The 12,947-nt window shown below is 34.3% G+C and overlaps 1 protein-coding gene across 8 annotated transcripts in view; it reads right to left on the bottom strand.

Moving 5' to 3' along the window:
* Positions 1 to 2,280: 2,280 nt before the first annotated feature.
* EXOC1 (exocyst complex component 1) overlaps positions 2,281 to 12,947 on the bottom strand; it is a 60,306-nt gene continuing 49,639 nt past the window's right edge. For all 8 annotated transcript variants that reach the window (XM_041725773.1, XM_041725771.1, XM_041725774.1 and 5 more), the window contains 4 exons: positions 11,301 to 11,484; positions 8,477 to 8,676; positions 4,955 to 5,149; positions 2,281 to 3,343 (listed from right to left, as the gene is read on the bottom strand). In XM_041725773.1, coding sequence (XP_041581707.1) covers positions 3,191 to 3,343; positions 4,955 to 5,149; positions 8,477 to 8,676; positions 11,301 to 11,484 — 732 coding nt within the window. In that variant the 3' untranslated portion in view covers positions 2,281 to 3,190. The remainder of the gene's footprint in view (positions 3,344 to 4,954; positions 5,150 to 8,476; positions 8,677 to 11,300; positions 11,485 to 12,947) is intronic.

Here is a 12,947-nt window from a genome sequence, read left to right as displayed (position 1 = left end):
ATTATGTGTAGATATGGCTTTTGGGGCATTCATCCCGCTTGTTTTCTGGAACAGCTTCCTGGATCTGTGGTTTGGTGTCAGACTAACTCAGGGAATTTCTCAATTGTTATTTTTAAAAAATATTTCTTCTGTTCCTTTCTTTATTCTCTTTACGGTATTCCCATTACATGCATTTTATACCCTTTGTACTTGTCCCAGTCCTTAGATATATATATATTTTTTCCCCTTCTAGTCTTTGTTCTCTTTTGTTTTTGGTTTTGGAGATTTCTATTAAGATATCCTCAAACTCAGAGATTCTTTCCTCAGCTGTGTCCTCAGAAGCCCATTAAGGGCATTCACTGTCTGTTACAGGGTTTCGATCACTATGATTTCCTCTGGGTTTTTAAAAAGAATTTCCATCTTTGCTTATGTTGTCCATCTGTTCTTGCCTGCACTCTACTTTATCCATGAGAGCACTTATCATATTAATTATAGTTATTTTAAATTGCTGCTCTGATAATTCCAAAAATTCTGTCATATCTGAGTTTTGTTCTGATGTTTGCTATGTCTCTTTAAATTTTTTTTTTTTTTGGGGGGGGTACCTGAGTGAATCAGTGGTTGAGTGTCTGCCTTTGGCTCAGGGTGTGATCCCAGAGTCCTGGGATCAAGTCCCTCATCAGGCTCCCTGCAGGGAGACTGCTTCTCCCTCTGCCTGTATCTCTGCTTTTCTCTGTATCTTTTTGTGAATAAATAAATAAAATCTTTGAAAAGAATTTTTTTTTGCCTTTAATATGTCTTATGATTTTTTTTCCTTGCTAGCCAGATGTGCTAGGTAAAAGAAACTGCTGTAAATAGGCTTCTAGTAATGTGGTGGTGGGATTATTTCTCACTTACCTACACTCAGCCTCAAGCAATTTGTCAATTATAGTTTAGTTTTCCCTATCTGGACACTGGTTTCTGTGTACGTTTCAGCTTGTGGGTTTCTGCTCTAGTAAGTTGTGATTCTCTGTATTCTCCAGTTGCATCTCTCCAATTGTGGCAGTGGTTTGCCCTGTGGCCTCACTTCTTTCATAAATCTAAGAAAAGTTGATTTTTTCAGTTTGTTCAGCTTTTTTGTTAGAATGGAGAGGGGACTTCCAAGTTTCTTGGAAGTGGTACTGGAAATTGGAAATCTGTACTGAATCTCTAAATTTGAGAATTACTGCCATGTCTACTGTGTTAGCATAAAATAGTCCTCCACTTATTTAGACTTTCTTTAATATCTTTCAATAGTTTGTAACTTTCTTCCTAAAGGTCTTATAAATCTTGTATTATTATTTTTAAAAAGATTTTATTCACATGAGAGACACAGAGAGAAGGCAGAGACACAGGCAGAGGGAGAAGCAGGCTCCATGCAGGGAGCCCGATGTGGGACTCGATCCCAGGACCTGGGGATCACGCCCTGAGCCGAAGGCAGGCGCTCAACCACTGAGCCACCCAGGCATCCCTACATCTTGTATTATTAGCTCAGGCTACCATAATAAAATACTATAGATTGAGTGAGTTAACTAACAGAAATTTATTTTCTCAGTTTTGGAGGCAGAAAAGTCCAAGATCAGGGCGTCAGCATGGTTGAATTCTAGTGAGTTCTCTCTCTGGCCTGTAAATGGCTGACTTTTTGCTGTGTTTTTACATGGCAAAGAGCATGGTGTTTTCTTAAAAGGGCACCAGTTTTGTTGGACCAGGGCAATATCCTTATAATCTCATTAAACCTCAATCACTCCCTTATAGGCCTTATTTCTAATACAGTTGCACTATTGTGGGAGAAGACTAGGGGCTCCACATATGAATTTTCATAAGGCACAATTCAGTCCATAGTACAATGCTTTCTTAGATTTAGATCTAAATACTAAATATTTTTGATATTTTTCTTATACTTTTTTAAAAAAGATTTTATTTCCTTATTCGAGAGAGACACACACACACACACACACACACACACACACACAGAGAGAGAGAGAGACAGAGAGAGAGAGAGAGAGAGAGAGAGGCAGAGACACAGGCAGAGGGAGAAACAGGCTCCATGCAGGAAGCCTGACGTGGGACTCGATCCTGGGACTCCAGGATCACACCCTGGACCGAAGGCGGTGCTAAACCGCTGAGCCACCTGGGATGTCCCTCTTATTATACTTGTAAGTGTTTTGTGGTAAATGAACATGTAATTTTTGTATGTTGATCTTGTAAAAATTTGCTTTTATACAAAAAACCAGCAAATAACAGATCTGAGAATGATATCATATTTTAACTTTTCTGAAAAAATTATTTTTTTTGGAAAATTTCTTTATTTCAGATTTTTTGCCACACAGAATCACATAATTCTCAAAATCCAAGTTTACAAGTGATCATCACAAGATCCCTTATCCATATACACACTAATTAGACAGAGGGAAAAAAATTCTGTACAATATTTTAGTAGTTACATGATTTGTAAGCAATAGTGAATTAATGGCAATGGAAGAACTCCTAATGCCTTACACATAGGATAACCATTCTCAAATACAAGAAACTAGGCAATAAAGAAAACTTTCTGTTCAGTTATAGAAAAATGTTTAAAGGCATTTTATGATGAGAGAAATGTTTCAAGTTAGTACACAACCTATTGGGCAACTAAAACTGCTAAATAAGTTGGTACTTTTGCTCTTGAATATTTGTAGTATGGTATTACCCATTTATCTGACATTTAATAATGCATAAAGTTTCAAGTCTGGGTTCTCAAAAAGTTACTTGAAAATTTCGAATAACGTCTGGTGTACTCAGAGTGCTTTTTTCATTTATCTTTTCTTCTTTCAGAAGTTTTTTTAATTTTTAAAAATTTAAATGACACATTTATTGGAACTGTACCTTTTCTACCACAATGAATTAAATAAACTTGTCAAAAGTATGGTTCTGTCACTTTCAGGGACACTTAATTTGCTGTTCTTCCTTTCACATGCCCCTGTTAGCACACATATCCAAGTGACCACCTGCAACAGGTAGGTCTCATGTTATTAGTTACACAAATAAGGAAAGTTGTATATAACCATTCCTCCTGCCTAATCTGTTGAGTTAAAGCAACAGGGGCTCCCTAGCACCTAAATCTTTGCTTTTCTTTTCATATATATGTATATGAAAAGAAGATATAAATATACATATACATAAAATAGTAGACACTTCTTTCATTTATCTCTTCTTTTTAGTGGGACTGTGCAATGCTGGAACAATAATCTAGAATGTCCTGAATAGTGAATTCCATTGTAACGCCAGAACCAGGGTAACAGCGAGCTATCAAACCTTCAAAGTGTTTGTATTGGCGTATAAATTCATCTTGCATAGAGTGCCACACCACCTATTACAAAAATGAAAACAAAGTCATTAAATTACCAATGGAAATATATAATCAAGTATGTAGAAATAATGTCAGGACATATTCTAAGAATTTAGCAGAGTGTCATGGGTAAGAACATGCATCTTTGCTCCTTCTACATACAAGATATGTGATCTTGAATATGTTACATCACTGCTCTGGGTCTCAAGTTCCTCCTCTGTAAACCAGGGTAGTAACAATAATGCCTTCCTCATAAGTTTCTTGTGAGGATTAAAGGAGTGCATGTATGTAAGGTGCTTAGAACATTTGACATAGTAAGCACTCATTACATTTTAGCTATTATTTTATCTATTACAATATCCAATACAGATGTGTATATGCACAACTATGCATGGAACTAAGACTAGCAATTAAATGAAATCCAACAGTTAATCCTTAAATTTCATTTCAGATAAAAGTTTAAAAATTTATCTCAAATTGATGATACAAAACATAGCTTGAAGCCATGAAGGAAATTAAGATGAAATAGATGGATTATATACAATCTAAGGATTTATGGTTTAGCAGTAGAAACTACTATGTAAATAAACTATCAGGACAGAATCTGATATATACGTTGACATATTAGCTAATAACAACAGGTGACATTTTTTGATACTTACTTTTTATCAGCACAGTACAAAACAAAGTGCTTTATATATGCATTATCCTATTTAAGTCTCATGACTACCTGGTGAGGGTGGGTGCTATGACCATCATCACTACCCGATAGATGAGGGAATGTATTCTAGGATTTTTCCTTGTAAACGCTAAATCCCATAAATCCTAAATTCCTGTCACTGTAAGTCTACTTACTAAATAATATACTTTTTGCCTTACATCTTTAGCCTTTGGTATTTCTTCTACCTGCTGCTCCTATTATCTGTAACTATCTGACTTTCACAGGCGAACACAAATGCAATAGCCCTCATAAAGGCTTTGATGATGTTGAAGCCAGAATTATTCTCACTCATCTCTGGGCCTTTCAGTATGGCTCAGTTTGGGATTTAAATCTGACTCTACCATCCATTAACTATGGGTTCTTGGTCATGTTACTCCACTTCTCCAAGCTTTAATTTTCTCATCTATAAAATGGCAATGACAATAATAGTAGTATCCACTATATGAAAGAGGTATCATTTCCACTTTTCAAATACGAAAACTGAGGCTCAGAGAGGTTAAATGACTTGCCCAAAGTCATACAGCTTAACCTGGAGCCAAATTATGAACCTGTTTCTAACTGGTTCCCATGCTTAAATCATTCCACTGTACTATACTCTATTCCATTCAGTTACTCTCAACTGTAAAAAACAAACAAAAAGCCTAAAAAAAACCCTGCCTTACTCCCAAACAAAAGAAAAACTAATGCCTCAAAACAATAAAGCAGAAATATAAAATAAGCAGGAATAGCCATATATACTTATAAATATTATTCCTTTGTTCCTTACAACTCATTAATCTGGTCTGTACTTTATGGAAATTTCCTCCTGCACTACAATTAGAAAATCTGTAGCCTTTCTAGAGGACTCTTTTGGAGAAAAGCAATATACATAAAGCTGTACACTCTAGGGTGGTTAACAGAACTAAGCATACCTGAAGTAAGTTTTCCTCTTCACATAAATGTTTATCAACCTTCTTGTAGAGGTTATCTAGACCTTTTTTCACTTCCTTTCCAGGATACTCTTTAATGACTTTACGAAGTTCTTGTTTGTTAAACGCAAGTTGATAGCTTACTTCCTCCTCTCTTATACCCTGTGCTACTCGAGCTTCAACGCCTTCAAAGAAGTGCTTCAAGGAAATAAAAAAGAAAATGTGGTATACATATACAATGGAATATTATTCAGCCATAAAAAAGTAATCCTGCCATTTGCAACAATGTGGATGAAGCTAGAGAGTATTATGCTAAAGGAAGTAAGTCAGAGAAACTTCCATATGTAGAACTTAAGAAACAAAACAAATGAACATGGCAGGGGGGAAAGAGAAGCAAACCGTGAGAGACTCTTAACTACAGAGAACACACTGAGGGTGGCTGGAGGGGAGCTAGGTGGGGGATGGGGTAAATGGGTGACATGTATTAAGCAGGGTACTTGCTGTGATGTGCACTGTTGTACGTAAGTAATGAATTATTAAATTCTACACCTGAAACCAATATTACACTCTATGTCAACTGGAATTTAAATAAAAACTTGAAACTACAAAGAAGAAAAGAAACTAAAATAAATAGATAAAAATAAAACTTAATAAAAAGAAATACTGGTTAAGCCTTGCTTTTATTATCATTTAAATAAATTTTAAAAACCATACTTAAAAGTAGTATTTATTCACAGTGTAAAACTCAGAAAACATATAAAAGTATAAAGGATAAAATAACAATCAGCTATTATTCCACTCAGAGATAATCAGTGTTAACATTTTAGATTTCCTTCTATGTCTTTTTTTTTAAACACTCTATTTTTTTAAAGTAGTCTCTACATACAATTAGGGCTTGAACTCACAACCCCAAGATCAAGAGTTGAATGCTCTACCAACTGAAGCAGCCAGGTGCCCCTCCTTCTAGTCTTTTGATGTGAATACATAAATGAAATTATAATATATGTTGTATTTTCCATGTAATATTTATGTTTTTTCCAAAGTATAAATTTTAATGGCTGCATAATATTTCATCTAATGGCTGAACTATAATTTTTTTGAACTACAATTTATACATCCATTTCTTCATTATGGAATATTTAACATTTTTCACTTTTTTTCAGAGTTGGCAAAATCTACTCAGATTAAATTTATTGTAAACACAGTTGTCAAAAATATCTTTCATACATAACTATTTACCCACATTACTGATTACTTTTTAGCATGAATTTCTGTAATTCCTCAGTTGAGAAGTATAATTTCAAGTATTCTGAAAGTTCTTCATATACATAAATTGCTTCTCAGGAAAGTTCAATCAATTTATATTTCTGTCAACAGTTTATGAGACTACTGTTTACCATATTATCATCAGCATTATCACAATTTAAAGAAATCACTGCAGCTTGATGAGTGAAAAAGATTTATTTGTTGTTTTATTTCACAATTCTTTGGCTATAAATGTAGTTAACCAGCTTTCATATATTTCATAGTATAGGAGTATACTCATATATTCATAGTATATTCAGAACCTTTATCCATTTATGGGGGTCTTAGTAGTTTTCGTATAGATTTTAACAAGGTATTCTATATTTTATATTCCTGACTACTAGATTGTTACAAATATTCATCTCAGGTTGTCTTTAAAATGTATTTGTTTTTTAAATATGCAGTTTCATTGATTGGCATGCCTTTATCTGACCACTATACAGTATAATCTAATACTGAAGAGCTTACACTCTCTCATTACTTTTCTCTAAAATTTTCTTGACAATTACTGTTTGTTCTTCATTAAATTATCATCATTATGTTTTTGCTAATAATTGTTTTGACAATTATTTAAAGTCCTGGTACTTTAAAATTTTGTTTCTACATGCACTTTTAATTAGTTATTATGACATACAGGAAATAAATTGGTTCTTTATATATTTATTTTGAATCCTGCTACTTTATCATAGGTCAGTAATTTCAACCTATCATATACAGGTAATTTTAATTTTGACTCTCCTTTCATTTTTTTAGAGAGAGAGGAGACAGAGAACAGGCCTGTGTATGTGAGCAGGGAGGGGAGGGGCAGAGGGAAAGAGAGAGAGTATCTTTTTTTTTTTTTTTTTTTGAGAGAGAGAATCTTAAGTAGGCTATACTCGCAGCACAGAGCCTGATATAAGGGCGTGATCTCATGACCTTGAGATGATCTGAGCTAAAGTCAAGAGTCAGATGCCTACCTAACTGAGCCATCCAGGTGTCCCACTGATTCTCCTTTATATATCTTTTATTTATGTTCAGGTCTTACTGCATTGACTAGAGCTTCCATAACAATGTTAAATATTAAAAGGATCCAGCAATGTTTCTGCTTTAAATTTGGTTTTACAGGGAATGCCTCTGATGTTGCAGTTAAATATCATGCAGGATTTAGATTCCTTTTACCCTAAAGGAATATCTAAATTCTTAAGCTTTAGAAAGAATTGGTTCTGTATTTGATTAAATATCTTTTAAGTGTTTGTTGCTGGGATCCCTGGGTGGCGCAGCGGTTTGGCGCCTGCCTTTGGCCCAGGGCGCGATCCTGGAGACCCAGGATCGAATCCCACATCGGGCTCCCGGTGCATGGAGCCTGCTTCTGTCTCTGCCTCTCTCTCTCTCTCTCTCTCTCTCTGTGACTATCATAAATAAATAAAAATTAAAAAAAAAAAGTGTTTGTTGCTGACAACAGATAAATATATATATGTATATGTATGTATATATATATATATTTATATATATATATATACGCATTTTAAAGATTTCATTCATTCATTCATTTATAGAGCATGCAAGGGGGGGAGGGGCAGAGGGAGAGAATACTCAAGCAGATTTCTGCTGAGTGCAGAGCCTGATGTGGAGCTTGGTCTCACAAACCCTGAGCTTGGTTTCAACCTGAGCTGAAACCAAGAGTCAGAGGCTGAACTGACTGAGCCAGTAAGGTGCCCCCAAAACATCCATAATTTCAACAATCAAATATGCTCTGAGGAATGACTCAGTTCAAGAAAGGAAGGGAAAGAAAAAGGCAATGAAAAAAACAATTTTTGGTTTTCCTTTTCTCTTGATTAAGTTTTTGAAATCTTCATCTGAGCTAAGGTTAAAGATCAGCCATTTGAGAGGTATGAAATACGAGCATCTGTATAATGCCTAATCTAGGTTCATCCCCCAGCTTTCCTACTTGCCCATTATTATAACTTCAAGCAAGTTTATTTACTTTCAGTTTCTTCATACGTAAAATGGGTTGATACTACATTATCATATGTCATTGTTTACAAGAATTAAAAGAAATAACGTATAAAGCATCTAGCAGCATCTTAGTACACTGGAACCTTTGATACCTGGGTCCCTTCCTTATCCTTCACATCAATACATGACCAAATTTAGGATGAATGTCTAATTGTGTTTTTATATGTAAATATATGTATAGAGGTTCAAAATCAGGAATATAATACTGAATGAAAATATACTTACATTTAGTTTTTCAAGAGGTTGTCCTAAAGAGTAAATGACGTAAGACTGAAGGTGATCTGTGTATTTTTGTTTGGCTTCTTTTTTTTCAGCTTCTAGACATGAGATTTTCAAACGAGAAAGTGTTGCAAAAATATGGTGAAAATTTTCCATCATAACTACATCCCTGGGGGTCTTCTGGCTTTCATTTGCTACTTTCTCCACTGAAATCAAAAAAGAAAAAAAAATCCTGACATGTATATTAGCTATAAAAATATTTACATGATTCTTTCATTTGTAAGTTTAAGACGGAACACATTTGTGGACCTAATAAAACATATGGAAGGGTCTTCATATGTACCTAGCCCTAATAAAAAAATCACTCTGAAATAGTCATACATATATATATGGAAGTGTTATATATAATAAAAGTGGCTTTTCAAATCAGTGGAGAAATGATGAATTACTCAAAATGTGTAAGGACAACTAGCTGGACTTTTTGAATACACTAATAAATCTGGATTCCTATTTCTCATTTTCAGCCAAACAAATTCTAAATTGCTCAAGTAATTACATACGAAATAAGCAAATAAATATAATCATAAGTATTAAGGCAAATAAAGCTAATTAAAAAAATGATTTTGTGATAGCATGACATTTTTACAAATGGTCCAAAACTTAGAAATCATAAAAGGAAAGCTGGATAAATCTGACATGAAAATTTAAAGCTCCTGCATGATAAAAAAAATACCAACAAAATCAATTTTAGTCTATTAGGCTGACAAAGAATAAAAACTGATAATACTTACTGATATTCAGCATTAATGAGATGTGATGAAAACTTTCACCAACTGCTAGAATACTAAACTGGTATAACCTCTCTGTGAGGCAGTTTGGCAAATGCCTTGAGATATATGCAAACCTTCTGACCTGGTAATTCCATTTCTAGTAATTTACTCCAAGGAAATTACTCGACAAGAATCCAAAAATATATGCAAAAAACTGGAAACAAACTAAATGCCTATTAATAGATTTGATAAATGATATATGAAATACTATGTAATCATTAAAAATGATTATAGCTGCAATATAAATTGACAAGGAAAGGCATTAGAATTATAGAGGAGCAGATTCCAAAACAGAGTGCAAGGTATGATAAGAACTTTCATATTCAAGAACACACACACATACACACAATAAGCACATATACACAAAGAAGAAATACTGAAAAGTTTAGAATGGCAAAAATTAAATGTTATCTTTGCCTGATGAAATTACAAATTATCTTTATTTTCTTCTTCATTTTTAAAATCTGTTTTTTGATTTCAGGGGGTATATAATGAGCATATATTACTTTACAGTCAGATGAAGCAAATCTACTTTGAAATAAATTTTTCTTTCTTTTTTTTTAAGTAGGCTCCATACCCAGCATGGAGCCCAGTGCAGGGTTTGAACTCATGCCCCTAAAATACAGACCTGAGCTGAGATTGAGAGTGATGCTTAACCAACTGAGCCACCCACATGTCCCAAAGCTACTTTGAATTTTAAAAGAAATATCAACCATACAGTCAATCATGTAATTTATCTATTTTTCCTCTAGATCTGCTTCCATTGAAAATGTTATATGTAATTGGTAAGATGATTCCAATTTCTGTCAATTATTTTAGCTTTTAAAATTCATGAATAGGGATCCCTGGGTGGCGCAGCGGTTTGGCGCCTGCCTTTGGCCCAGGGCGCGATCCTGGAGACCCGGGATCGAATCCCACGTCGGGCTCCCAGTGCATGGAGCCTGCTTCTCCCTCTGCCTGTGTCTCTGCCTCTCTCTCTATCTCTCTGTGACTATCATAAATAAATAAAAATTAAAAAAAAATAAAATTCATGAATATATGCAGTCAGATCATTTATTTCAAACTAAGTGGCACATCATATTCTTTCTGTAACTTACTTGTGGGATCTGACACAGAAGACAGTATTTTAGCACTAACCTATCTTCTGTGTGAAAATCTCATGTCTAGAACCTTTCATATCTCAGATATGAAAACTGAGGCCTAAAGAAGCAAACTGATTTGCTTAAGGTTACATACACATCACTGTCTATCATCACCAGAAGACTCTTGATAAAATGCAAATGTAAAATCTCATTCTTTTAAGTTTAAAAATTTTTTATTCGGGATCCCTGGGTGGCTCAGTGGTTTTGCGCCTGCCTTTCGCCCAGGGCGCGATCCTGGAAACCGGGATCGAGTCCTGTGTTGGGCTCCCGGCATGGAGCCTGTTTCTCCCTCTGCCTGTGTCTCTGCCTCTCTCTCTCTCTCTCTCTTTCTATCATAAATCAATCAATCAATCAATAAATCTTTAAAAAAATTTTTTTTGTTTGATAAACTCAAACCAATATATATTCCTTAGTAGGAAAGTTGAACTTTTTTCATGTGTTTTCTTTCTTTTCTATTATTTTATTCATTGTCATTATTTGATTATATAGGACTTCCTTATATCTTAACCAATTACCTGAGATATATTAAATGTGTAATAAGTATTTCATTTTGTCAAAAACATTGAAAAAATTTTTTTAAAAAGGTCAATTTTTGTGATTAAAAAAGGAATTCCAATTTTGCATAGTGATAATCCCAAATGAACCTTAAGACAGAAGTGGTTCCTGATGAATATGAATAGGTTTTATGTACTGCTTATTTTTCAGGTTCAAGAAATATCTACTTTCAGAAAACTTAAAAAAGACGACAGAATATGGAAAATAAACATATCTATAAAATAATACACATATCCTCCAACTTGAGTTACCATAAATACTGAAAACAATGAAAAAATTCTTTAGAACATAACAAAAGCTTACCATTAACAAATACTCCTCTGATAAGTTTAGTATATGCTTTATCTAGATCTCCACGACGTTCAGCATTTTTAAAAATCGATTCTGCGAGTCCAGCAAATTCTTCAAATTCAGCAACAAATGGAAGAATTCCTACTTTACTCTTCTTTGAGATTTTTACTTCTTCCATTTGCCTTATTTGGTTACTCTACAGTTAGGCAGAAAGCAAGGGGGAGAAATAGCCAAGCAACTTATAAGTAATATAATCATAAGCAAACATATACATCATAGAGGCAGGACATAATTTAGTACCTCAAACATTTTGGATGTTTACTAATTATAGATTAATATAATAGGGATAACTAAGAAACACTATTTTTATATATTAAAAAGTACATATATATTTTTTGTTGTTAGGGAAGGAGAGACAGAGAGAGAAAGAGGGTGAGGGGCAGAGAGAGACAGAGAGAGAGAATCTTAAGCATGTAGCCCAATGTGGGGCTCGAACTCACAACCCTGAGATCATGACTTGAGCTGAAATCAAGAGTCAGAAGCTTTAACCAACTGGCGAGTGCTTCAAAAGTACATATATTTTAAGAAAATAAAGTCGAGGAAAAAAGCTAAATTATTTAAAACAAGCTACAATCAAGTTTTTGTTCAAAGCGAAAACAAGCTATAGTTCTATTATTCATGAAAGAGAAGTATAAGGCAATTGTTCATTTTAAGGCAGAGTAGATACCAGAGCATGCACAGGATTTCTCTAGGTTATTTCTAATTGGTGGCCATGTGGCCAAGTTTGGAATCATAGTCATTTCCAATTTTCATTAGCCTAAAATCTGTGCTTGGAAAGACCAGTTCTTTAATTTCTGGATATAAAAACAGAGAGGGAGAACAGGCATTTCTACAATGGGTATACACTATATAGTTTGCCATGTATCTATTAGTTACGTTTTCTACTTACTCTACTTATTTCAGCACAGTGCTTGTGGATGATGGTGACAAAATACAAAAGGGATGTCTCATATAGACAAAACCTAGATATTTGGGTCCAAAAAGATTCATGAATTCAATTATGGTTCTGTGTACTTCTCACAGGACCTAGGTTAGAATTACACTGCCAAATACTACTAAACATTTTTACTTCTATCTAGAATTTCATAAATGATTTTGAGGATGTAACTTGAAAATCATGACATGTGGCTTAAAAAAAAAGTAGTGATTTGTAGGCTACAGGCATTAGTATAGCAAGTCCCATGGAGTAGTGTCAACCATTTGATACTATCTTAACTATTACAGCACACCCCTGTTATTGCAATTCACTTTATTACAGTTCACAGATACTGCATTAAAAGAATTAAAAAAAAATTCTTATCAATTGAAGGTCTGTGGCCATCCTGCACTGGCAAGTCCATGTGACACTGTGGTAACTGTTTGGCAATATATCAAACTTTTCCATTATTATTTGTTATGGCGATCTGTGACCAGTGATTTGTTTGGGGTGCCACAAACTGTGCCCATATAAGATGGCAAACTTAATCAATAAATGTGTGTATTCAGACAGCTCCATCAATCAGCCATTCCCCCAGCTCTCTCCCTCTGCTTAGGTCCAGAAACAGTTTTATTCCCTGAAATACAGTATTGGCATGAGGCCAATTAATAGCCCTACAATGG

Source organism: Vulpes lagopus, chromosome 12 (assembly GCF_018345385.1).
Source record: "Vulpes lagopus strain Blue_001 chromosome 12, ASM1834538v1, whole genome shotgun sequence".
NCBI lineage: Eukaryota > Metazoa > Chordata > Mammalia > Carnivora > Canidae > Vulpes > Vulpes lagopus.
This window is presented reverse-complemented; position numbering and strand designations above follow the sequence as displayed.